The sequence below is a fragment of the Chiloscyllium plagiosum genome, unplaced genomic scaffold (assembly GCF_037043375.1).
Source record: "Chiloscyllium plagiosum isolate Xiang-an unplaced genomic scaffold, Cpla_swu_hap1 HiC_scaffold_12, whole genome shotgun sequence".
Lineage (NCBI taxonomy): Eukaryota > Metazoa > Chordata > Chondrichthyes > Orectolobiformes > Hemiscylliidae > Chiloscyllium > Chiloscyllium plagiosum.
The window spans coordinates 87,071,981-87,099,915 of record NW_028270150.1 but is presented as its reverse complement, the minus strand read 5'-3'; the positions used below and the strand labels follow the sequence as shown (position 1 = coordinate 87,099,915).

Below are 27,935 nucleotides of genomic sequence, written 5' to 3'. Positions count from 1 at the left end.
TGGGTGGTGAACCATATTCCTGAACCATCAAATTCCATGTGGTACACTTCTGTAGTGCTGATGGAAGTGATTGTGACCCAGCAGCTGTGAATCAATGGTAATATAGTTCCAAGTCAAGATGATGGATGGTTTGGAGGGAAACTTGCATGTGTTGGTATCCCCATGTGTCTGTTGCCCTTACTCTTTGGATGGCAGAGTGCACCGGTTTGGAAGATGCTGCAGTGAATTATATAGAAGGTATTAACTGTTGTCATGGTGTGCTGTTGGTGGAGGGTATATTTAAAGTGGAGGATAGTTGCTGATCAAAAAGATTGCTTTATCCTGGATCATATTGAGTTTCTTGACTGTTAATGGAGTTCCAGTCATCAAAGCAAATGGTGTGAATTCCATTACACTGATGACTTGTGGACAGGCTGTGGGGAGTCAGGTGGTGAGTTACTCACCGCACAATTCCCAGTATCTGACTTGATTTGCAGCCACTGTATTTATATGGCTATCAGAATCAGAACAGACCTCATTGGGACAATAAATGGACTTCAAAATGCTTAGCTGGTTAATGTTCACCTGGCACTTTGTGCTTTTAAATGCTAAGCCCTGTTATCATGTTGCCACCATCAATAGCTGAAACCTCTTTGTCTTACCCGTGACTGCAATATCATCAGCTGTAAAAATATGACCAAATTTATTCTCAATATTCCTATCCATGTACTATTGGAATGTAGCATGGCTAACTGATAGGCAAGTGGCAATCATCAGAGACAATACTGCCCATATGATGTTCTATAAGTTATAGATCTTGGAAATATTTTGCTAAATGAATGGACTAATAGCCATGTTTTGCATCTAGCTTGGAAAAGAATCTTGCTCTGGAAAATTTAGGATTTCATTCTTCCAGGATCAGTATTTTGTATGAATACCTTTTTAGTTGAATGTCTGAGGCATCTTGGATCTAGGCATACTATTATAGTGCCATCTTGCTTTAAAACATAAGTAATGGAGCGACACCAATCAGTGTGCTAGTTAACCTTTGTATTATAGCATTTCACTCCATCACATTTAGTTCTTGTCCCCTGATGTGCACGCTGCACTTCCTTGGAGGAACATTATCTGGAGTTGCATCAACTTTAAGATGAGGTGATGGCATAATGCGAGTTTTGTAAATACTCATCTAGTTTACTAATTTATCTTTGGGTAGGACATCTGCTGTCCTTGCCTGGTCTAGAGTCATGTGACTTCAGATCTATAGCAATGTGGTTAGTTCTTATCAGCCCTCTAAAATGGGCTAGCAAGCCACTCAGTTCAAGAACAACAAATATCAGCAGCAATATCCAAATCCCGCAGGAGAATAAATTAAATACATATTTAAGATGCAATAATGCATCACCATTAATACTTCCAGTCTTGTCAGTCTGTCTGGGTAAAGTCACTTGAGATCATTGAGTAATTTTATTGCATCATGCGAAGTCTGTTCCCTCAGGATGGATGTGGTTTGAATTACATCACTTGTGACTATAGTAAGACCTGTGCCACTGCTGCACCATTGCTATTCTACTAGCTAGAAGATTTCAGAAAGCCAGGATGAGCTTTTGTTGGCACAGTGTGATTCTGCTAATGCATGGAATTGGTTATATGCTGTGAGGTGGTCTCTTGTGGGTTGAAACATGGAGTGCCACTTGCAAGGTACATGCCCTTCAAGATGACTTATATTTACAGTGCTTCCATTGTTGGAGCTTTTGGTGTGTACCATCCTGTCTCTTCAGGGCAGTTAGTCATGTTTATAAAAGCTTCTGATTGCCTTATACTATTGACATGTTGTGTGAGTTTAACAATATGGAATGCTTGATCATCTGAAATTTGCAATTGCTGGACTTATATTTTGTTCTGTGTTCTAGCGTAGCCTTTGGAACTGCATTTCCAGCACATATCTGCCTCATATTCCATTGCTGCCATCATGGTGTGAGGTTGCCTCTCACAGGCTGTTAGGGGAACAAATAAACAAATAGAGATAACAAGACGTTAACGCCACCTCAAATCTGTCATCTCAATTGGAAGCGATGCAACAAATAGTGCCTGCTAAAATATTTAAAGAAGCACATTTTATACAACATAAGAATGTAATCAATTCTGATGAATTAGCCAAACCGTTCAGGATTGGTGATCTTATTTTAAATTATTTCTTCTCCTGTTCAGGAAAGTGTTGAAACTCCCCGATAACTGAGAGGCAGAATGATTGCAGTTGGACACTCTTTGTATCAACCAGCCAGGACTTCGCTCCAAGTATCTGAGGTGGGAATCACCGAGGCTGCTGGCTGGTTAAACTGATCCGATTTCCTATCTTCTTAATCTCAGTGGCCTTTATCATTTTTCTTTTGGTTTGTGCTTATTTATCTGGTGCGAATAAATGGGTTTTTGTTTCAGTCTTTGATCACAGTCTCCCAGGTTTGACCCACTGCGCTCCTTGAACAGCACGAGATGCGCGTTCCTCCCCGGTAAGCCCGGAACCTTTGAACGGCCGGACTGTTTGCACTGGGGCGACGGATAGCGTGGGGATGGGATTTAGTGCTGCACAGTGACGGATGATGATTAGGATTTAGCCGGTTTGCAATGAGACGGTAACTTTAGCAGCGCCTTCATTAATAACGGGCAGGAAGGCAGCGGAGGATTCGAGCACCGACATTTCCGTTTCGGTCTCCCCTCCCCTCGCGCTGATGGTAGAGTGTTCCGGTTCCGTCTGCTGTCGGCCGTTAACCGTTGGATGACGCTGCTCGCTGTGAAATTTCGGCGGGGAAGGCTGCACTGTCAGCTGGGTGTGTGCTGTCGGGGGACCGCCGCAAAGCTCATGCTGGAAGGTTGTTGATCCTTCGTGGAATTTGGGAGCGTTTTGAGCGTGACCTGTATCCGCATTCGTCATTATCACTTTCAATGTGACTGCGACTTCACGGACCAGTCCAAATGCGGATATACGTGCAAATAATTCCTGGTATAACCTGTCTGACAGATCCTGCCACCTCTCTGATCCAACTAACCATACCTTCTCTGACTCCCCCCGCCCCAGTTCAGCCTCTCCCTATAGCCCAAATCCTCCAACCTTGGCAGTATATTAGTAAATCTTTTCTGAATCCTTTCAGGTTTAACAACATCTTTCCTGTAACAGGGAGACAGGGGTCCTGTCAATTTTGATGGGAGAGTAAATGGACATACCTGGGTCCAATTCTTTTAACAAAGGCGAGATAAAGTCTCACGACTGAACAATGAGAAAAACTGATGCTCGTGGGATAAAAGGAGCAGTAGCAGACGGACCCAACCTTGGCTCAGTGGTAGAACACACATGAGCTGCACAGCGGTAGATGGGAGTGAATCATTTCCCTGTTACCTGCAGTGTACTGGATACGTTTCAAATTAAAGCAAGTATTGCTGATGGTGGAAATCTGACTATTAGTGGCACAAAGTTAGAACTCAAAATATCAAGAGCAACTTTCAAAAGTTATAAAACTGTAGCTTAAAAGTTTCAAATGATAATTGAGACTTTAACAACTATCCACAAATATAAAACTTTTTTTTCCCCAGGGCAAGTCAATTTGTGCTGTGATCAGCATTAAAACTAAGGTGCACCTCATGGATCAAAACTTGTCTTTGCAACAGTGATGTTAGATTGGAAACGTATACAGAGAATGCTGAAGAAACTCAGCAGGTCTGATAGTGTCTGAGAGAAAGAAATGCAGAGTCTGGTATGAATCATCTTTAGACAACTAATGTGAAGCCACACCGGAGTCAAAAGTTCATGTTTTTGACTCCACGGAGTTAATTTTGTGGAAGAGTATAGAGAAGGGATCAGGGGCAGGAATTCAAATTGGCAGAATATGACCATTGGTGTCAAAGGATCAATGTTGAGGGTCTCAATTATTCACTTGCGTATTAATGATTTCAATGTGATAAAAAGCCCCATCATCAAATTTGCTGGAGAGACACAGATGATTTCGTGAGATACTAATGGACCAGTCAAATGGGTAGAGCAATGGCTAATGGAGTTCAGTTTGGAGGAATGGAAGGAGTTACTTTTGGATAAGGCTAACAAGGCAAGGGAATACACAAGCGTTCAGAATGGAGAACTGCAGAGTAATTTGGATTGCATGTTCACGTGGCTGGACAGAGGCAAGTAGGGTGGTCAAGAAGGTTTGTGGGATACTTCCTTTTTTTAACAGAGGCATAGAATAAAAGAACTGGGACAATGCTGGAACAACATAGAATGCAGTTAGAATACCGTGTGGAACATTGGTCACTGCACAGTAAGAAAGATATATGATTGCACTATGGAGGCAATTTATAAGGATGTTGTCTGGCCTGGAGAGTTCGACTACAAGGACAATTAATAGGCAAGGATTGTTTTCTTTAAGTAATTTGAGACATTTCAACTATGTTTCACATCATTGAAGGATGCATAACCAAAGTCACATATTTGCAGTATGTGTCCAAAGGTTTAGATGCGATTTGAGGGGAAACCTTTGTATCAATAGAGTATCTGGAGTGGATGCCTGAAAGTGATAGCAGCAGAAATACTCTAAACACTTAATGTGTACGTGAATATACATCTGAAGTGCTCTAACCTGCAAGATTGTGGATCAAGATATTGGCTGTCGGATGAGGCAGGATGGTTATTTTGACTTTATATATGTTTAGGTTAACTGTGGCTTTCTCCAGTCCATATCTTGTTTTGCGTTTCACAGATTTTTGAAATAAACAGTGATTTTTTTTTCAATCAACTATGCTTTCTGACGATAATTTCTTGCATTCTCTTTGATTTTGTTTTGTTATTCATGCTAAAAATTGAATCTGAAAACATTCTGTAAAAATATGGAAATCAGGAGGTATCCATTCCTATAAGTGAGAAAACCTGGATAACGTTCAGACATAGGCAGACATTTGTCACAAAAATAATCACTTCAATAATCACAATGTGTGAATTTAGCCACGTCCCCTCACTGTTCAATGTTATTACCATTATTGAATTCTCCATTATATGTCAAGTCCTGTTTAGTTTTTGATCAGTTGTTAAAATTATGGCTTCTGGAGTGAGTAACTTACTTGACTGTCTAGATGTTCGCCATCGTTTCATGTGATAGGTCAGGTATGTGATGTAATACTCGCTTCACCTGGATGTGCATAGCTACAACAACATTCAAGAACTAAGGTGGAGATTAAACAGAGTGATCAAGGCCTCTATTTTGGTTCACATCCACCAGTTTATGTAGCTTCTTTCTCTTCCACTAGTGTGGCAGTCCTGTGTACTGCCTGTAGAGTAATTGTGATAACTCATCCATGTTTCTTTGTCAGCAGCTCCCAAACCTGTGATCTCTTTCACCTAAAAAAAACAAGGGGAGCAGCTAGATGCCATGTACAGCAATTTGCCTTCCTATCCCCATTTAATCTTGTATTGGATGTATATAGCATGGTTTGTCATACTTCATTAGACTGCTTGTTACTATATTCTCAAGACAGTTAGGAATGTCCAATGAATCCTAGCCTTGCCAGCACTCTGTTTTGTACCAAAAACAGATTGGCAATGGAAGCTCACTTTTATAATCCTTATTTATTTTCTGCACTCAGTCAAAGCTATTTGTTGGAGGATATGAGGCGAGTTTGTTCCACCTCAATGCCTCCCCACCCAGTCCATCATAATCTGCCGACTGTTTCTCTCCTGTATTTATATCCTTCCTTCAGTAGTTGCAGTTGTCCTGAATAACCACTGAACTTTAGAGTAGGAAATTTTCCTTGTACTTTTATCCAAATTATTGTGAAGATTAAACACTATGACCTGTTAGTGACAAATTTAAATCATTCCTTCAAACCAAAAACTGGGGAAAATAATTTTTTTGGAAAATATTCTTGTTGCAAATCTTGTTGCTTGCAATACACTTTACAGAGGAAAAAAAAATTTAGTCCTTATTAGAGTGTAATCTTTTCTGAATAATATTGTACCTACGCAGTTGTTTTAGACTATTTTTGCAAATCTGCAAGTTAATACTATTGTCAGCTCTTATCTTTAGTCTAACTCTCTCCTGATGTCCTAATTGCTTTTTAATGAGGAACTAAATTCTTAGATTCAGCGAACAATTCTGAATGAAGTAGCATTTTAAAATTTTATTGGTATAGATATATGCTAAGCCTTTATCAGGAATAGAATCCATAATGTGGCAGAGATTATATTGCTTTGATGACTCAAACTAATTTTACTGATGATTCTCAGTTCCAAATCCTGGTGATAAATGTTGGAGAGAGTTTATGTTCAGAGCTAGTTTCTAATTATGTAAAAACTTATTATGAATTTAAAATGGAGAAAGCTAGTTTATTCTTGTTACTTTTTAAAAGTTGCAAGAGTGAATGGAAGAAAAACTCACCCAAAGAAATAAAAACAGTAGCTAGCCATTCATCATATCAAACTAACCACGTAGTTTATGTATTTCTAAAATCCTGCATTGACATCTGGCCTGGAAACTGAGTCACTTGCACAGATTCTAAATTAAACAAAGCAAAATTAAGCAAAACTTTCAAAGGTGCCAAATAAAATAATAAATTGACTCATTTCAAAAGTCGTCTAGCGAGTACTCTCAGTACTTAGCTTTGCAATTGATTAAATGTGGAGTTGCTAACTTTTCTGCAGCATTCTTCAAATATAGGAAGATATTTCCAAATAATTGCAAAGAATACAAGCCATGAACAATGATCAGTAAGAATAAACATGAAAGTTTAAGGTGGGAGATTACAGGATTAGTGGAAGCTATATTTTTGAAAGCAAGAATAGAGATTTGAAGCTGGAGTCAAATAAGCATGAAGTTCTCAATGAGTGGCAAAACACTGTGGAAAGAATAACTAGATGTTAGAGGACTCACTCCACCCTTTGCTGAATGATTTTTCTCATATGCCCACAATTTCTTTCATCAATCACCTTAAATGTTTGTTTTCTGTTAAGTGAAAAATGTATTCCCGATCCACTCTATCTAAGCCCCTCGTTAACATTTTAAAAATTCTGCTGTGTCTTCTCTCTCCACCAGTTCTGTCCTTCCTATAATGTGGTGATCAGAACTGTACACAAATTGCTGGTTATGGCCCAACCAGTGTCCTACTTAGTTCCAGAATTACATATCTGCTTTTGGATTCACACTTTTGCCAAGGAAGGAAATCATCCCTTGTTACTTTTTTAACCACCTTGTCTTTGGTCCTGCCATCTTCAAGGACCGAAAGACATGCAAAGCTTTAAGAGCAAGAAGGGTATGCTGGAACAGCATAAAAAGTTGGTTAAGCTACAGTATTGTGTGCAGTTTTGGAATCCGCAGTATAGAAGAGGTCTGATTGAATGGGAGAGGGTGCATAGGAGATTTACCAGGATGTTGTCTGGGCTGCAGAATTTTGTTTACAAAAAGAGATCGGATAGACTGGGGCTGTTTTCCTTGGAGCAGAGGAGATTGAGAGGGGACATGATTAAGAAAGATAAAATTATGAGGGGCATAGGTCAGGAGACAGGAAAGAACTTGACCAGGCAGCATAGATTTAAAGTAAGATGCAGGAGGCTTGGGGGAGGTATAAGAAATTTTTGTCACCTGAAAGATGGTGTGAATCTGGATCTCAATATTTGTAAGGGTGGTAGAGGCATAGATCCTCAACATTTAAGCATTTGATGTCTAATAGACGTTGGTTGTAGTAGCAGCCATGTGATGGTGCTTAACTCTTTGAACTCAGATTTTATTATTTGAACTTTGAAAAAGTTGATAATTGAACGATAACCAGGGAACAATAAAACCATCATTCTGTAGCTTTAGCAGCCACAATTCATCTGACTTAAATGTGGTTCAAAAATCAGTTCAAAGATTGGTTTTTCTACCTGTTATTTGTTTCCCAGCATTCTCTTGCCACTGACCTTGCAAGGCCCTTGTTAACATTCAAACATCTGCTGTTTGTTTGAACAAAATGCTTGTCCGGAGTTGACACATCGATAGAGTACCTTGAACAACATTAACCTGTAATTAACTTCCAGGCCTGGCTCAGAAGCAAACATCAGCCCCGTTTTGTTCTCTTTATTTAAAAAAAAAAGCTGCTGCCTACAATCCAAAGACCATCTTCAGCTCTTTGTACATGGCTCCAAACTAAAAATGATCAAAATAAAAATAATGAAGGTCTCAACATGATAGATTAGACAATCTGGGTTTGTTTGCAATGGAGTTAGAAAAGTGAAGGGCAACTTGTTTGAAGTATATAAGATCCTGAATGGTCTTGATAGGGGTACATCTGCAAAGGATGTTTCCTGTTGTGTGTTAATCCAGACTGGGGTATTCTGATTTTTAAGATTACGGATTGCCCTTGACAAAGATGAGAATTTTTTCCCCAGAGGATTGTACAGCTTTAGGAACACTCCCTCAAAAATGGCATAATTTTGCTCCTATTTTGTTTGTTTAAATAAAGTACCTTGGAAAGACACTGTTATTGAACTGATTTGTTTACCTACAAAATTTACAAGTGCATTAGACTAATGCAATTGTAAAATGTTTCAGTTTCTTCTGACAAAATATTATTTCTTTGGATGAGGGTAGTTAATTGTATTTTAAATCTATATTTGATGGTTATAGTCCTTCAAACTTGTAATAATCATCTAATTTCTGGGTTTATACTGATAATTTAGATCTATAACAGTTACTTGTGGAGAATTAAATGTTTAGATGAAAGCGAACACCACCTGTGGAGGACATTGATGCCAGACTACTGACAATATTTGCACATGAGATCCTTCCATGTGTACTTGACAGGTCAAGAGTTAGGAGGATGAAAGTAATGAAAATAACAATGGTCTTCAGTCAGCAAGCCAAAGGAGATTAGTCCTGAGTTCATTAGAAATTTATATTATTCATGTAGGTCTCTGAATCCGTGTTTGGTGTTGAAACTGAGTTAATTACTGTTAAATTATTTTATTTAGAACATTCCAAATATGCCGCATTGCTATAGAGATAGTTGCAAAGAACTGCCCTTTGATGTTATTTACAGGCAGAGGCAAGTAGTTCACCTTGGAGATCCGTGAGGTTGAAACTTAAATCACCTAAGTTGATAAGCATAAGTCCTGAGTTCAGAAGGTAGAGGAAAAGAATTTCTCAAAACTGTGGAACAGATGTGTACCAGTAGAGTAGAGTTATTAGAAATCAGGGGTACTTATTATTTTCTGATGAAATCACTGAGCAGAAATTGCAAATGAAGTTCAGTCTTGCACTCAAAAGTCTCAGACATTGCAGAGGAGCTGTGGATATGTTTAGAGTAAATCCCAATAAAGTGGTTAACTTTGAAAACCTGATAATAAGCTGAAGACTTTATGATGGGAAACATGTTGAAATTTGAGGTTCATGAGAATTTGACAGTCTTTTTCCAGCATATGTGATTGTAATTTATTGCAGTTTTCCAAGTAAGTGATGACCTAAGGTCATGCTTATTTAGCAGATATAGATTTCTCTGATTATTGTCAAATAATCTATGGAATCTTGTAGCTGCTTCTTTTTGGTAATTAATGTGGATTTTTAATTTCCCTTTAAACATTAATGGCCTCCATAGGGATTGTAACAAAATAATTACTTATTGAACATGCGAGTCATATGGATTGTTAAACTAAAGTTTACAATTTATTTTCAACCAGTTTTCATCTATATCTAAGGAATTCACAAGTTCCAAGAATGAAGACTTCTGAGGCAGTTCAGTGATTGCAGACTACTAAAATGGTAAATTTATTTTTCATTATGCAAATGTTCAAAAATCATCTAGAATCTTTTGTTTTATTTTGTGTGTAGTGTAGTAGTACTTTGGTTTCTGACAGTAACATAATAGAAATAACACTAAAAAAAGTACAGGAACTTCTTATGTGAAATAGAAGCTTTAATGCTTACAGTCTGTTTCTAAATATTTTTAGAACTTCCAGAAAAGTTGGAGATTCAACGCAGGTGTTCAAAACTACGAAGGATCTTGCAAGATTAAATAGGACGAAAGTTTGCTTACTGAGCCGGAAGGTTCATTTTCAGACATTTTGTCACCATACTAGGTAACATCATCAGTGAGACTCTGGTGAAGTGTTGATGTTATGTTGCACTTTCTGTTTATGTGTCTTGGTTCCTTTAGGTGGGTGATATGATTTCCATCTCTTTTTCTCAGAGGATGGTAAATGGGGTCCAAATTGATGTATTTATTGATGGAGTTTCAGTTAGAATACCATGCTTCTAGGAATTCTCCTCATACGTATCTCTGTTTAGCTTGTCCTCGGATGGATGTGTTGTCCCAGTCAAAGTGGTGTACTTTTTCGTCTGTATGTAAGGATGATAGTGGGTCATATTGTTTTGTGGATAGTTGATATTCATGTATCCTGGTGGCTAGTTTCTGTTTTTTCTTTATCTGATGTAGTGTTTGTTACAGTTCTTGCATGGTATTTTGTAAATAACATTTGGTTGGCTGGTTGTTTGCATAAGGTCTTTTAGGATCATTAGCCGCTTTTTAAATGTGTTAATAAGTTTGTGGGCTACCATTGATGCCAAGAGGTCTCAGTAGTCTGGCAATCACTTTAGAGATGTCTTTGATGTAAGGTAATGTGGCTAGAGTTTCTGGGCGCGTTTTGTCTACTTGTTTGTAAATAGACATAAATATTCCCATTGGCAGGACAACATGACCATAGGACACAGATCTGAGTTAAAAGGCAAAAGTTTCACGGAGAAAATTTCTTTTTACAGTGGATTTTTTATTATCTGGAAGGATAACCTGAAAGGGTGATGGGAGCAGGTTCAATTATACACCCTTCTGCAAATTAGGATCAGGGCATACTCCAAAAGAGGATCCTGCTGAAGATATGAGCATTTCTTCAGCTTTACCAGTCTGCATGAACGTTAAAGTCATCCATGATTCATGAGCTACCTTTGTTACATCTCCTCATTGTCTCATGATTTATTCTCTGTTCCACCATTTAGTTACTATTAGAGGGCCTCCTACCAATGACTTCTTCCCCTTAGCGACTTTTGAGAAGATTTGTAACTCAAGTTGAGGTTCTGGATTTTCAGCAAGCAAACCTACATCCAGGACGACTTCCCCTGTTTATTTCTTACCTCCACCAATATGGATTCTACATCTTGCAATCCAAGATTATTTCTTGCTATCGTACTTCTTCCATCCCATATCAACAATGCTACCTCACCACATTTTCCTTCCTGCTATTCCTTTTAAAAAGTCATTTGAAATACCCTTGAATATTGTTCCCAGCTTTGATGTCCTTGTAGCCATATCTCTTTACCCATAACTAAAGTACTTTTTCACTGAACATCTTGTAAATACTGCCAGACAACAGCTGGAGTCACACCCTGAATCTAGAAGGTATGACGTTTCTCTGACATCATTTGAAACCTCAACAAGATCATGCTTCACCTATCATAAGTTCTTAACAGATAAGGGTAGAGTTTGGACTTTATAGTATTAGACTGTTTCGTGAATGCAACTAAAAATCTACACCCTCCATGTCAGTGTCAAAATGCTTGTAATATGTTTGGGGAAATATGTCAGTGAAATTTAATTTAGCAGAAATGTTTGAACTATTCTTAATGAGTAAACACATAATTTGGTATGACCGCAAGAAATAGCAGTAGTTGATGCAGCTCATTTAACCTGCTTTTCCATTTAATATGATCATATCTAATCTTATGCTTCAATTTCTCTCCCACTCCCCTTTTCCTAAAAGACCAAAAATCTGTCTCCCTTAGTATTCAACGATCTAGCATCCATAAGATCCTGAGGCAGAGAATTACAAAGATTCATAAACTTTTAAGTGAGGTAATTTCTTCTTGTCTCAGTCTGAATTGATTGGCCTCTCATCCTGAGACTGTCTCTTTATGTTTTAGATTCTCCAAGTAGTGGAAACGGTCTCTCAGCACCCACCTTATCAAGAATCATCAGACCTTATAGCAGGTCGGTAGAGCAATCCTTTTTCCTCTGTTCCTTTCTCTTCCTCCCTCCATCCCACAACATTGTCCTGAGTAATATTTACATGGCTCTTAATAAAGAGAACCCATTCTCTCCCTTTCACACATTAAATTACACCAACTTTACATTTTGTTTTTCCTTTTTGCCGCCAATAACAATTCCTTTGTCTTTTGCACTTGGCCTTTACAACTTTTTTCTCCTCTGCTTCTGTCAAAAATATATTTAAAAATTCCAACACGTTTCTTTTCTAAAGAGTAATCATATTGGACTCAAGAAGTTATCTGTTTCTCCTTCCACAGGTGCTGCCAGATATGGGTTTTTTAAGCATTCTATATTTGTTTCAGATTCCCAATATGTGCAGTATTTTGCTTTTACTCTTCAGAATCTTGTATGTTTCAATGAAATTATTTCTCATTCTTCTAAGGTCCAGAGAAAATGGATCCAAATTGCTTAGCTGCAAAGTGTAGGACAGTCTACTCATCACACTTGGAAGAACATCTTTCCTCAAATGTAGAAAACTAAACTGTACCTGGTACTCCAGATGTGGTATCACCAAAACCTTTATCATCGAACCAGATCTTTTTGCTTCTGAACTTTAGACCAAAATATAATTTGCCTTCCTAATTCTTGCTGTACCTACATGCTAACGTTCTGCACTCCATAACACCATAAAACATAGGATTGGATGTAAGACCATTCGGCCCATCGAGTCCATTCTGCCATTCGATCATGACTGATGGGCATGTCAACTCCACTTACCCACAGCCCTTAATTCCTTGCAAGAATTTATCAATCTCTGCCTTGAAGCCATTTAACGTCTCGGCCTCTACTGTGCTCCGTGGCAATGAATTCCACAGGCCCACCACTCTCTGGCTGAAGAAATGTCTCCTCATTTCCGTTCTAAATTGGCCCCCTCTAATTCTAAGGCTGTGCCCACAGGTCCTAGTCTTTCCGACGACCAGAAACAAATTCCCAGTGTGGACAACCCTTTCTAAGCCATGCATTATCTTGTGAGTTTGTTGTGGATCTCCCCTCAACCTTCTAAACTCTAATAAATACAATCCCAGGATCCTCAGCCATTCATCATATGTTAGATCTACCATTCCAGGAATCATCCGTGTGAATCTCTGCTGGACACACTCCAGTGCTAGTATGTCCTTCCTGAGGTGTGGTGCCCAAAATTGGACATAGTATTCTAAATGGGGCCAAGCTAGAGCTTTATAAAATCTCAGTAGCACATCGTTGCTTTTAGATTCCAACCCTCTTGAGATAAATCACAACATTACATTTGCTTTCTTAATCACAAACTCAACCTGCAAGTCAACCTTTAGAGAATCCTGGACCAGCACTCCCAGATCCCTTTGTACTTTGGCTTTATGAATTTTCTCACCATTTAGAAAATAGTCCATGCCTGTATTTTTTTCCGAAATGCAAGACCTCGCATTTGCTCACGTTGAATTTCATCAGCCATTTCCTGGATCACTCTCCTAAACTGTCTAAATCATTCTGCAGCCTTCCCACCTCCTCAGAACTATCTGCCTGTCCGCCTAACTTTGTATCATCGGCAAACTTTACCAGGATGCTCCTAGTCCCTTCATCCAGATCACTAATATATAAAGTGAACAACTACAGCCCCAATACTGAACCCTGCAGGACACCAATTGTCACTAGCTGCCATTTCCGAAAAAGAAATTTGTATCCCAACTCTCTGCCTCCTGTCAGACAGCCAAGCCTCAATCCATGCCAGTAGCTCATCTCAAACACTTCGAGGAGAAAGTGAGGTCTGCAGATGCTCAAGATCAAAGTTGAAACTTTATTGCTGGAACAGCACAGCAGGTCAGGCAGCATCCAGGGAACAGGAGATTCGACGTTTCGGGCACAGGCCCTTCTTCAGGAAGAAGGGCATGTGCCCGAAACGTCGAATCTCCTGTTCCCTGGATGCTGCCTGACCTGCTGTGCTGTTCCAGCAATAAAGTTTCAACATCTCAAACACTTGTTATACAAACACACCCAAGTGTCTTTGAACATCAACACTTCGAGTTTTCACATATTTTTGAAAGAAGTTCTGTTTTTCTGTCCTTACAGTCAAACTTTTCAGCTGGCTTTGCATCATGAGAACACTAAAATACATGATTCTCTGTCCTTTCAACTAAATCATGAATATATATGTAGTAAATCCACAAGGCCCCACACTGTCTCTCATGGTATTCCACTATTCACTGCCTGCCAATTTAAAACGTCCACTTTCATAGCACCATGAGTCCCTATCTTGCATATTAAACATTTCTGTTTTACTCTGTTGAATGCCTTTTGAAAAAAAAATTGTTCATGGAATGTATACATCACCGGCTAGGGCAGCATTTATTGCCCATTCCTTTTTGTCTAGATGGTCACCCATATTACTGTGGGTTTGTGGTCACATATAGACTAGACCAGATGGATCAGATTGGATTTATTTCACTTAACAGTGGCTACATATTGCCAACTCTTTAGTCCGGATTTTATTGAATTCAAATTTCATCATCTTCCCAGAACATTTGCTTGGGGTTCTGGGTTGCTAGTCCTGTGACATTACCATTTATGCCACCACCTCCCATGTATGCCACATCTACTAATTTCTCTTCATCAACCTCACTGCTTACATCCTCAGAAAACCAAATTTCTCAAAGAGGATTTCCCTTTTGTAAAGAGATGTTGACTTGTTCTGAGGCATTCATTAGCTTTAAATTTTAAAAAAAGTTTGACCTCATATACTCCTTTTTATATTTAAATGGCAGTTAAGACTGGCTGATCACATTTAATTTTCAATTTAATTGTTAGCCATGTTGATTAGTGGCCATTTTAATATTGAAGCTGAAAGCGAACAATTTTTGTGCACTTTTCTGTCTTTCTTTCTTTATATTTAGAAATACAGTCATTATGTCACATTTGAGTTTCTGGTAAAAGTGCTGTAAGATGCTACCAGATGCTGTATTCCTACTCCTGCATAAAGGCTGATAATGGTATAATCAGTGAAAATGAAATCCATGAAGTTTCCAGGTAAAGTGCTCTTGTATATTTATTGTTCTAAACTGAACACAGCTGTTAGTGGCTCAACTTGAATGTAACTGTCTCCTTTAAATAAATGCAAAAAAAATGTTAGGAATACTGAGTAAGTCAGGCAGCATTTGTGGAGAGAGAAAGAGTTAATGTTTCGGAATTCAGTTGAAGGGTCACAGACTCAAAATGTGAACTGTATTTTTCCACAAATGCTGTTTGACATAACGAGTATATTCACCACCATTTTCTGTTTTTATTCTAGATTTATAACATCTGCAGTATCTGATTTCTATGTTTTTATGTCTTTGTATGAGCAAGATTGTAGGAAATCTAAGTTCCCAAATGTTACCGATGAAATTTGAGTTTATTAAATAGTTGCTATTATTGTAAAAGACACAGAGTCATAGAGTCAAATAGCATGGAAACAGACCCTTCGGTCCAACTAGTCCACTCGACCATGTTCCAAAACAAACTAGTTTCACCTGCCTGCATTTGGTCCAAATCCATCCAAACCTTTCCTATTCATGTACTTATCCAAATGTCTTTTAAAAGTTGTAACTGTGTCTGCATCCACTGTTTCCTTTGGCAGTTCATTCCACACACTAACTACTCTCTGTGTGAAAAAGTTACCCCTTATGCCCTTTATAAATCTTTCTCCTGTCACCTTAAAAATATGCCCTCTATAGTTTGAACTCTCCCGCCTTAGGGAAAAGACCTTTGCTATTCACCTTATTTATGCCACTCATGATTTTATAAACCTATATTACCCTTCAACCTCCTCCAGTCCAATTAAAAAAAAGTCCCAAACAATCCAGCCTATTTTTATAACTTGGACTTTGCATTCTCAGCAACATCCTGGTAAATCTTTGATAATAACATCCTTCCTGTAACAGGGTGACTAGAACTTCACACAATACTCCAATCTCCTGTACAACCTCAACATCATGTCCCAACAGATTTATGTTCAGCATTCAACTTAAATACTGACAGTACTTTCAAATTGATTTAATCGGATGCAGTTTAATTGCACATTATTATGTGATGAAAATGTGGAAATGATTAATTCAGAGTACACTTACATATAGTAGAAGATTCGAGATCATTTAAACTGAGGTGCACTATAACATTACTACATGATGTATATTGCATCTAAAGCAGCCATAGCTAATTCAAAAAGTACAGACATTGTGGAGTGGTCACATCACTGGTACTTCAGCTGATCCAAACCAAAGTAGGTTCATGTGAGGTCTAATCTCAAGGGATAATGGCAGACAGATGCATCACTGTAAATGACATAAACACATCCACCTTAGTGTTTTTACTGCAAACCAGCAGACTTTTGATCAGATATCCTACTTGATAGGCCTTTCGTGATACATTGCAGAATATTTGAAAAACAAATGCTCTGAACTCAAATTATTTGTCAGGGTATGGGTTGGATACCATTGTGCTCAGCCCTGCTAACTGTTTTTACCCATCTCGAGAGAAGATCTTCAAGCTTAGGGCCAAACTAGCAGGAAACTTGACATCAGGATACATGAACATCAGCTGGCCACCAAAAGACACAACCCACTATCACTAGTTTGTATACATGCAGACAAAGAAGTGATTCTTGACTGGGACAACACACACATCCTAGGACAGGTGAAATAAAGACACGCACGAGAATTCTTTAAAGGCATGGCATTCTAACCAGAACTCCATCAATAAACACATCGATTTAGATCCTATCTACCTTCCCTTGAAAAAAAGAACCGGAAATGACATCACCCACCTTAAAAAAAAAACAAGACACATAAATAGAGAGGCGGGACATACCACCACCAGTGCTTCACCAGAGACACTCACTGATGATGTTACCTAGTATGGTTACGAAACGTCTGAAAACTTTCAAACTCAGCGAGCTCACTTGCATACTTTACATCCAGTGTTTTAACAATGCTTGTCTGGTAACGAATCTTCATTTCATTAAAAATCTTTCTGGTTTTGTTGGATTTGCTTGTCCTGTAATGATTCAGCAATTGCCCTGTGGTTCCCTCCTTAGAGGTTAAAGGTATGGCAAGACAGACTCTCAATAAAGTAGATAAGATGTTTCACCCTGAAGGGATTGTAAAGCCTTGTTTATCAATTAGCTTGCTGACTGCATTCCTTGCAAAATTAATTCTACAGTTGTGATTGAATGCTATTTCAAGGGCTTTGTTACTCTACTTAAAATATAACTAAACCTGTTAGATCTGTCCTAGATAACAGACCAGTACTGCAAAGCTGGCTCTGCATTCGACTTACTGCTATCATTATTTGTCACAGCTAATGTGAAAAAGCAGTGTGACTCTTAGAAAAGAGCAGAATCTACAATGTTATTGCTATAAAAAGAGAAAGCAATTCAAAGTTTTGCACTGACTATTCCATGCCTCATAAACTCCATCCACACATTGCAGTTATGTCCCCATTATTTCTGTTAAGATTCTGAAGATTACAAATGTCATAGTGCAAAACCAACCCTCTACATGTATTCTCTTACCTCCTTAACTAGCTACCCATTGAAGATCTACCCACAACCCTTTTTAATCAAATGTAAACCATATTAGATGGGAATAAATGCATCTTGTTCATGTGATAAGTCATATCATAGACAAACATGGATGAAGGACCAGTGACATGTTTGTTAGCGTGAGGGAAAAATTCAGAACTTGGTATAGAAGTGTGGTACCCTTTATCCAAGCCTTTGATCTGCTGTCCCTCTTCCAGCCAAAAGGCTATATTATCAATGAATGACCATGGTTACAGGGGACCCAGTAAGTCCCTGCCCACAGACTTTGCTCATAACAGATGTTAGGAAGTGATTCTTGAAATCCACAATGATGAATTGTATAACTCTCATTATAGATATCTGCAAGGACCCATATGTCAAGCATACATGAAAACGTTATTGATTTTCTCAGGCCTTAGGCACCAAATTGAATAGCAATGCAAAAATTGGTAGGCTTAGTATCAGATTCTCATTGCCACATTCCTGAGAGGTTTTTGATGCCTGTATATAAAAGTTCGAATTGCCTATCTATGTTGTAAGTTTCAGTTGTATTTTGAACTCAAATTTCAATATGAATTATTTCATTTGAATCTTTAACCATTAAGACAGCTTGATGCAGTAATTCAGGAAATTTAAGTTATAAATAATATCTATTAAAGTAAGGCAGTGACTTTACATATGCTACAACACTTGCTTTCTGGTTTACCTCAGGGCACAGGTCAACACTTTGTATCTGGTCTTCCTCATGCGTCATGAGGCTCTTTTACTTCTATTTGGACAGCATGGTAACTTAACTTTCAAATGTTGGTCACAGGAAAAAAAAAACTGGTGATTTAAAAAAATTTATTCATAAGTGAGGGTGTTGCTGGCTAAACAGCGGTTATAGCCCATCCCTAAATGTCCAGAGGGCAGTTAAGAGTCAACAACATTGCTGTGGGTGTAGAGTCACATGTCAGCCAGACCAGGTAAGGATGGCCATTTCCTTCCCTAAAGGACATTAATGAGCCAGATGGGTTTTTCTAGCAATTGACAATGGACTTATGGTGATTATTAGGCTTTTAATTCCAAGCCACAATATGGAGCATGATCAATTTTATTATTACATTCTGATTGGCCTAGGTTGGGCAAGGCTTATTGCTAATTGGGGAGAAAGTGAGGTCTGCAGATGCTGGAGATCAGAGATGGAAATGTGTTGCTGGAAAAGCGCAGCAGGTCAGGCAGCATCTAGGGAACAGGAGAATCGACGTTTCGGGCATTAGCCCTTCTTCAGGAATGAGGAAAGTTGGTCCAGCAGGCTAAGATAAAAGATAGGGAGGAGGGACTTGGGGGAGGGGCGTCGGAAATGTGATAGGTGGAAAGAGGTCAAGGTGAGGGTGATAGGTCAGACTGGGGTGGGGGCGGAGAGGTCGGGAAGAAGATTGCAGGTTAGGAAGGCGGTGCTGAATTTGATGGATTTGACTGGGGAGGGGAAATGAGGAAACTGGTGAAATCCGAGTTCATCCCTTGTGGTTGGAGGGTTCCTAGCCGGAAGATGAGGCGTTCTTCCTCCAACCGTCGTTTGGTTTAAGGAACCAAGAACTGTCATCACAGGAAAAGGCCCTTCTGGCTACCAAGACTGTGCTGACACATGACACCTTTCTGAACTGAACATTTTTTTAGCTGTACACTGTCTGTAACCCTCTCTTCCCTACCTATTTAGGAATCTTGTACAATACAGAGGTCGAAACCCTCTGTTAATTAAAATACCCAGAAAAGCTTGCCTCGCTTTGTAATCTGTTAAAATATGAGTAACAGAGAACTCCAAACTTCCATGATTTAAAAAAAAATTATTTTCCTAACTCTAATAGTGAACACCAAACAAAAACTATTCACAAATCCAAGCCCCCCCCATTTTTCTTAACTACTTAATATCTGACCCAAACTCTATAAAAAAAATGCTGTTCCAATAATACACTTGTTAAAAATTACTTTTAACTTAATCTCAAAACCACACAGTCTCTGTCTTCTCTGCTATCTTCAATCTTCTGGCTGCTGATCTTTCTGGGTCATTGTCTTTCTTTTTTACTGTGTGTATGTTTTACATGAAAAGGTACCTTTGATAGAGACTGTTTTCTAATTTCTTTGGGAGCAAGATGTTAGATGGGCAGTTAGCTCTCCAGCAGTTGCTCGGCTGATCGATGGCAATTGCTCTCTGACAAATTTTCAAAATACCTGCGTGTTTCTTTCCCCCCTTGATACATTACATTTATGTAATTTGTTTGGTTTCAAGGTGTCAAAACAATAAATTCAAACTTCAGTATCCTGGGCATAATTTAAACGGGTTAAATTTGAATTGTTGTCAAAAGAGCAATCACAGCACCAGGGACCCGGGTTCAATTCCAGCCTCGGACGACTGACTGTGTGGAGTTTGCACGTTCTCCCTTTGTCTGTGTGGGTTTCCTCCGGGTACTCCGGTTTCCTCCCACAGTCCAAAGATGTGCAGGTTAGGTGAATTGGCCAAGTTAAATTACCCATAGTGTTAGGTGTAGTAGTCAGGCGTATATGTAGGGAAATGAGTCTGGGTGGGTTACTCTTGAGAGGGTCGGTGTCTTGTTGGGCTGAAGGGCCTGTTTCCACACTGTAGGGAATCTAGTCTATAAAGAAATGCTCAGGTATCCAGTTAACAGCCATTTCCTATATATATCTATTTTGGAACAGCTCGTCTCCCAGGCTTTCCATTCGGGCAGCTGAGCCTTCATTTTCAGTTTACTTCAAAATTCAGAAAACAGTTTCCATTTTAAAATGAACATACAGGCTTTCAACTTTGTAACAGCCTCAAACATTACTTCTACCAACCATCTGCTTCTACCAACTCCTCTGGCAATGCATTCTAGTTGCTTAGCACCCTCTGTGTTTAAAAAAAAAACTTGCCTCTCAATTCTCCTTTAAACTTTCCCCATTTTACCTTATGTCCCCATGTAACTGACATTTCTACCCTGGAATAAAGACTCCAACTATCCATTCTATCCATGTCTCTCATAATTTTGTAAACCTTTATCAGGTTGACCCTCAACTTCCATAAGACATTGGAGCAGAATTAGGCCAGTTGGCTCATTGAGTCTGCTTCACTATTTGATCATGCTGATATGTTTTTTTAACTCCATTCTCCTGCCATCTGCTGTAACCCTTGATCCTCTTACCAACCAAGAACATATCTATCTCTCTTAAATACCCTCGGTGACTTGGCCTCCACAATCCTTTGTGGCAGTGAGTTCCACAAATTAACCACCCTCTGGCTGAAGAAATTCTTACTCATCTCTGTTTTAAATGATATTTGATGATATGTAGTCTATTCTTGGACCTTTACTTGATATAATCACATAAAATATATCAGAATTTTCACTCTGAGGCTGTGACCTCAGGTCATTGTCTTTTCTGTTGCTGGAAACATCTTCTCCATGTCCACTCTATCCAGGCCTCTCAGTATTCTGTAAATTTTAATGAGATTCCCCCCCAATCCTTCTAAACTGCATTGAGTACAGACCCAGATTCCTCAACTATTCCTCATTGATAAGCCTTTATCCCTGGGATCATTCTTTTAAACCTCCTCCCGACTCCCTCCAGTGCCAGCATATCCTTCCTAAGACATTTAAGTGAGAACAAACTGAGTTTGTCCAATCCAAAGATATAATATTCAGAAAGTAATTAAACTTCAAAGCAATTGAGCCAATGCAGAAGATCACAAAGTACAGTTGTGAGATAATCTGGAACTTATATAGTCTACAACCATGGTGAGTAAATTAAGTCAGCAAGCAAAAGTTTAGCATATTGGGTATAATGTGGGTAAATGTGAACTTAGTCATTTTGGCACAAGAATAGAAAAACAACATACAATGTAAATCTTAGAGCTGTACTAGAGAGGGATCTGGACATCCTAACATAAGGTTAGTATGTAGGTACAACTAGTAATTAAGAAGATAAATGAGATATTACCATTTACTATGAGGGGACTGGAGTTGATATGGTGGGTTCCTTCAAATCATTTGTGGATGCTCTCGATTTACTCTTTTATTTACAATTTCCGTTTTAGATATCCAACATTCACAGCTTTATTTAATCCTTGTTGTCTATTTTGCTTTTTCTGTCTTGATTTGAGATTTGAAGTTTGTGAGGTTTTGGAACAGCTATTGGTGGTACCTTTTTTTACTTGATATGTAGTCTATTCTTGGACCTTTACTTGATATGTAGTCTATTCTTGGACCTTTACTTGATATGTAGTCTATTCTTGGACCTTTTCTTGACATGTCGTGTATTCTTGGACCTTTACTTGATATGTAGTCTATTCTTGGACCTTTACTTGATATGTAGTCTATTCTTGGACCTTTACTTGATATGTAGTCTATTCTTGGACCTTTGCTTGATATGTAGTCTATTCTTGGACCTTTACTTGATATGTAGTCTATTCTTGGACCTTTTCTTGACATGTAGTCTATTCTTGGACCTTTTCTTGACATGTCGTGTATTCTTGGACCTTTACTTGATATGTAGTCTATTCTTGGACCTTTACTTGATATGTAGTCTATTCTTGGACCTTTGCTTGATATGTAGTCTATTCTTGGACCTTTACTTGATATGTAGTCTATTCTTGGACCTTTTCTTGACATGTAGTCTATTCTTGGACCTTTTCTTGACATGTCGTGTATTCTTGGACCTTTACTTGATATGTAGTCTATTCTTGGACCTTTACTTGATATGTAGTCTATTCTTGGACCTTTACTTGATATGTAGTCTATTCTTGGACCTTTACTTGATATGTAGTCTATTCTTGGACCTTTTCTTGACATGTAGTCTATTCTTGGACCTTTACTTGATATGTAGTCTATTCTTGGACCTTTACTTGATATGTAGTCTATTCTTGGACCTTTTCTTGACATGTTGTGTATTCTTGGACCTTTACTTGATATGTAGTCTATTCTTGGACCTTTTCTTGACATGTAGTGTATTCTTGGACCTTTACTTGATATGTAGTCTATTCTTGGACCTTTTCTTGACATGTAGTGTATTCTTGGACCTTTACTTGATATGTAGTCTATTCTTGGACCTTACTTGATATGTAGTCTATTCTTGGACCTTTACTTGACATAATCACATAAAATAATCTTTTTCAATAAACATTGATCAAGTTTATATATCCTACTAAAATGTATTTGGCAGCCAGTTTTACATTTGACAATGCCGCCCCCCTCTCCCCACCAAAAATTGAAACTCAGAATTTTCTGTCCCAATGATACAGAATATCAGAGCTATTTAACAGAAAGGTACTGTCATTGTCATAGAGTCATTCTACAGGGAAACAGACCCTTCGGTCCAACCAGTCCATGCCGATTATAATCCCAAACTAAACTAGTCCTAACTGCCTGAGCTTGACCCAAAGGTGAAAGTGTAAGCAGATACTGAATTATACTGAAATTATTTTGTTATTTTGTTCCTCTAACAACCAACAATTAACATTATCTGCTTACACTTTCACCTTTGGGTCAAGCTCAGGCAGTTAGGACTAGTTTAGTTTGGGATTATAATCGGCATGGACTGGTCGGACCGAAGGGTCTGTTTCCCTGTAGAATGACTCTATGACAATGACAGTACCTTTCTGTTAAATAGCTCTGATATTCTGTATCATTGGGACAGAAAATTCTGAGTTTCAATTTTTGGTGGGGGGGCGGGGGGGTGGGGGCATTGTCAAATGTAAAACTGGCTGCCAAATACATTTTAGTAGGATATATAAACTTGATCAATGTTTATTGAAAAAGATTATTTCTCTACATCGTTTCTGAACATGTTGTGGTTTATATTATTTTTCTAACTTGCATTGTTATTTAGTTACATAAAGCATTGTTTAAATGATCAAATAATTTACAGATTGCAATTTAAATGGCAATTGTAATTGAGATAGATTCCACCCGTTCTTTGTGAAACTGTGAATCATCAAATATCATTTAAATTGTCTTCTTTATTTAAGAATTCCAATTCTTCACCTTGAAAAATCTAGCTTTGGAAAGCATGAAAGCATCTTTGATTTACACTGCCTGAATCTTGGCTTATATCCAGGTCATTCAATCTTTTCTCCTAATATCAAGATCCCCAGGACGTCTGACGTTGTTCCCAAGATTCTAATTCCCTGCACAACGCCAGTTTTTATCAAACAGCTAGCTTCACATGACGTGCCATTACATTTCTATAATTGCAGTCTTTATTGGTTGCATCAAGCAAATAATGATTATGGGCTTCCTTTACATAATTCTCAACCTTGCCTAATTATCAGCGGCTTCTAGGGTTTCTTTCTAACCTGAACTGTTTTCCACAGCACTCTTAAGCATCCTCTGAGGACTTAGCCTGAGTCCTAACTGCCTGAAGTCTGCTGAAACTGCTTCAGACTCTTGCACTGATGCATTGAAACTAGAGAACATTCCACACATCTCCATGATGGTGTAGCCTGCTCTGAGTTATCACCAAGATGAATTAGGTTAATTGCATTCATTTACACCTTTTTGATCTGATGAAGTAAGTGTGTTTTATTCAGAGTTCACTGAATGCGTTCAATTGTGTTATCTTAACTCCTTGAGCAACCGTCTTTCTGGAGTGTCATTACTGCAAGTCTCTCATTCAGCAACAGTCTTTCTGGAGTGTCATTAATGCAAGTCTCTCATTCAGCAACAGTCTTTCTGGAGTGTCATTAATGCAAATCCCTAGTTCAGCAAGTCCCACCTACTGTTTCTAATTCTACCTTCTTAGCTGTTAACATTTTAAATAACGTGACCCAACTTTTAGTTGGTTTAGACCTGAAGGTGATTCAATTGCCATTATCCCATTTTCAACTGTTGAACCATAATTTCAATAACATATAAAACATGTACTAACGTAAATGAACGATGAACCAAGTATTTGCAAATAAAATCCCAATGGAGTCTACATCAAATTTAATAGAACCTCACTAACATTTAGCATGTTGGGTAGATTTAGATAAACCTTACAAACTTATTTCAGCCTTGATTTATGAAATCAATAAAAAAAACTAAACATTCTCAATATTAAATGCCTAGATAAAATTTCTAGTTTTTGCAAAATACATGGGGTAGATTCAGTAGCTTCAGGATTTTATCTAGAATTGGACTCTTGGATTCAAACTGTATATCAATAAGAGAAATAAACAAGACTAAGGAAGTTATGTTATAAAATTTCATGCCTAAACATTTTCTTAAAGCACGGAATGTTTATTCAGACAGTTCTGCTGCAAATGTTGAAGGTATTCAAAATGCGACACAGGCTAAGGAAAATAAACCGGAACCACAAACTGAACAACATAGCTGTAGCCTAAAGACATGCACTCAGGTAAGAGTTAAGTCAGACAGTTAAGTCTTCATCTGCCGAGGATAATGACAATTTTACCTGTCTGTTGGAAATTAATATTGATAACTAATATTACATTTTTCAGCCTTGTAAATTAATATTTTATCTCAGTCTATTTTTAAGTGTTCTTGTAATTTAGCTTTTATATCTGACTAATTTCTGTTACTTTTCTCTAAAATGTTCAAAATCCTTTTCAAGTAAAAATTGATACTTTGTTCACGTGTTGAAATGTTTTCTTTTCACAGGGATGCTCTATTTGTAATCGGACAGAAGCTGACTCAAACTCTGAATTTAAGGGCTTCATGGCACCTTATCAACCAAATTGCACAGGTTCTGACAGCGTAAAGCTTGTTAAAAATATTGACAAAGGAGTTGACAGGTGTGAAAGTTAATGATCTATCAATGTAATATTTAAATCAAGCCAGAGTATTAGGCAAATAATCTGAACTGGCAGCAGTTGCGTGATGACATGAGAGCCATACTGTTTGATTTAGTGTGTTCTTTGTTTTGTTAAACTTCGTTGAATCTGCCCTCATATAAAAGCATAAAATATTCAGCAGGTCTGATATCATTCATGGAGGGAGAAACAGATTATATTTCTAGGTCAGCAACCATTCATCAGAACTGAAAATTCTCAGAGATACAAGATTTTAAGCAGAGATAGGATGGAGGACGCAGTGCTGATGATGCAAGGTGAAAGGTAATGCTAATTTAAAAAGCAACAAACAATGTGTCTAGAAGATGTAAAAATGGGAAACTAAAGTCACCATCAACAGTTGGAGAAAGTGAGGGCTGCAGATGCTGGAGATCAGAGTTGAAAAGTGTGGTGCTGGAAAAGCATAGCAAGTCAGACAGCATCCAAGGAGCAGAAGAGTTGACGTTTTGGGCATAAGCCCTTCATTAGGAATCAACAATTACCAACCAAAACCAAAAAAAAGCGCAGAAAGAAAATATAGGAAGACAGAAGTTTTGATTTGAAGTTGTTGAACTCCCTGTTGAGTCCATGACCTGAGGGCATGAAAGATGCTGCAGGAGTACTCTGCTTTTTAATGCTAGTTATTTAAATTTCCTTATTTGATCACGGGGATGGGGGGGAGGGGGGATGAGGGATGAGGGAAAATCAGTCTTTTAGAAACCCTGTGGCTAATCCACACTCAGTAGAAAAATGTTTTGTGTTTTAAAGTATTACATTTCACTTTAGAATTCTAGACAGTAAGCTTTCAGTTACTTTGAGATGTTAATTTCTGTATGTGTGTGTAGTATATGACTTAAATATTGCTGAAGAAAGAAAGATGTTGTTAAAGTTTTCCATCTTACACTCATCAAGCCAAATATGGCCAAATTTGATTGGGAACAATTAAAATGTCTGAGAAAAGGTGCTGTTGGTTAGTAAATTAACTGTTCAGTTGAAGGATTGGCATGGAGAATTATTGTTTGCCACACTTTTGTTGAATTCAAAGAAAATCTCAGTGATTGGACATGTTCCATTTCCCTGTTGAAAGTAGATCCTTTTGTCTGAATATGTGTGGTTTCTAGCAAATACAAGCAAGCCACACTCAAAGCTACAGTGCACTCTGAGGGGAGAGAGTGAACAGTCACCTGAGAAGCCAGCCCATTTATCCCTTCTCTGTTTTTTCCAGTTTGCTAACCAGTCATTTTTCCATGCAAATATGTTGCACTTATGTGCTTTTATCTTTATAGCGACCTCTAATGTGCCTTTTGGAAACCCTAGTATACCATATCTTGATCAACTTTGTACACCTTGCATGATGCTACCTCAAGTAACTGTAACAAATTAGTTGAACATAATTTCCCTTTCACAAAACCATGTTGTCACTGTCTAATCACTTTATGATTTTCTAAGTAATCTACTTCATGAGAAAATGATTCTAGTGTCAGAATAATGGTGTAATTATAATTGGGGTAATTAATATAGGCTGGGTTAGCATTAATTGTTGTGTAAAGAACAGAAATACATAAGAATCTCTGGAGTATGTTTTGGAGAATTTTCTATATCAGTATGCTTCCAGTTTAATGAGAAAGGTGGCTTGCTGGATCTGGTTCTGGAAAGTGAAATGGAGCAAGTGAAATGGACATTGAATACATAAGGATCATAACCACATAAGGTTTGAATTGGTTATGCCAAACAACAAGGAAAATTCTCGAGTAAGAATAACTATTTTGGCAAGAATGAATATTAATGATGTGAGAACAGATTTGATGTAGATAAATTGAATTCAAAGATTTGTAAACAAAACAAATTGAGTAGTGTGCTTGCTGCCTTTAAAGAGGACATAGTTCCTGTGAAGTCATGGTATGTTCCTGTGGAACTAGGAGCAAACATATGCCAAAAATGTTGATGACAAAAGAGGCTGATAAACATTTGAGAAACAGGAGAAGGGTACATATGGTAATTGTCAAGTAGATAGTGCAATTGAGAACCAGGGTTCAGAGGGGAAGTGAAAAAAGAAAAAGAACAAAGTCAGCTAATAGGGGAATCCAATAGTACACTCTTGGCATGCAAATAGTGAGATGGTGGTAAAAAGAAGTATGGTGACATCTATGGATTTAAGAGGATTTAGGCAAAAGGGAGAGAGGTATGACTAAGTACTGAATGAATATTTGGCAACTGTCTTCACCATGAAAGAAGATGTTGCTCATTTCATGATTAGATTAGATTAGATTCCCTACAGTGTGGAAACAGGCCCTTCGGCCTAACCAGTCCACACTAACCCTCCGAAGAGTAACCTACCCAGACCTATTTCCGTCTGACTAACACATCTAACACTATGGGCAATTTATCATGGCCAATTCAACTGACCTGCACATCTTTGGACTGTGGGAGGAAACAGGAGCACTCAGAGGAAACCCACGCAGACACTGGCAGAATGTGCAAACTCCACACAGACAGCCCAAGGCTAGAATTGAACCTGGGACTCTGGTGCTGTGAGGCAGCAGTGCTAACCACTGAGCCACTGTGTCGCCCCTAGTGATAAAG

At 38.2% G+C, this 27,935-nt stretch overlaps 1 protein-coding gene across 5 annotated transcripts in view; it reads left to right on the top strand.

Moving 5' to 3' along the window:
• Positions 1–2,621: 2,621 nt before the first annotated feature.
• The window catches only part of LOC122554951 (histone-lysine N-methyltransferase SETDB2), a 100,351-nt gene continuing 75,037 nt past the window's right edge, over positions 2,622–27,935 (top strand). The window contains exons 1-7 of one of the 5 annotated variants that reach the window (XM_087993010.1): positions 2,622–2,849; positions 9,668–9,749; positions 9,938–10,066; positions 11,901–11,967; positions 14,889–15,021; positions 24,814–24,919; positions 25,183–25,316. In XM_087993010.1, coding sequence (XP_087849136.1) covers positions 14,948–15,021; positions 24,814–24,919; positions 25,183–25,316 — 314 coding nt within the window. In that variant the 5' untranslated portion in view covers positions 2,622–2,849; positions 9,668–9,749; positions 9,938–10,066; positions 11,901–11,967; positions 14,889–14,947. Of the gene's footprint in view, positions 2,850–9,667; positions 9,750–9,937; positions 10,067–11,900; positions 11,968–14,888; positions 15,022–24,809; positions 24,920–25,182; positions 25,317–27,935 lie in introns of all 5 variants that reach the window. The other 4 variants (XM_087993007.1, XM_043700414.2, XM_087993009.1 and 1 more) reach the window with 4 other exon arrangements.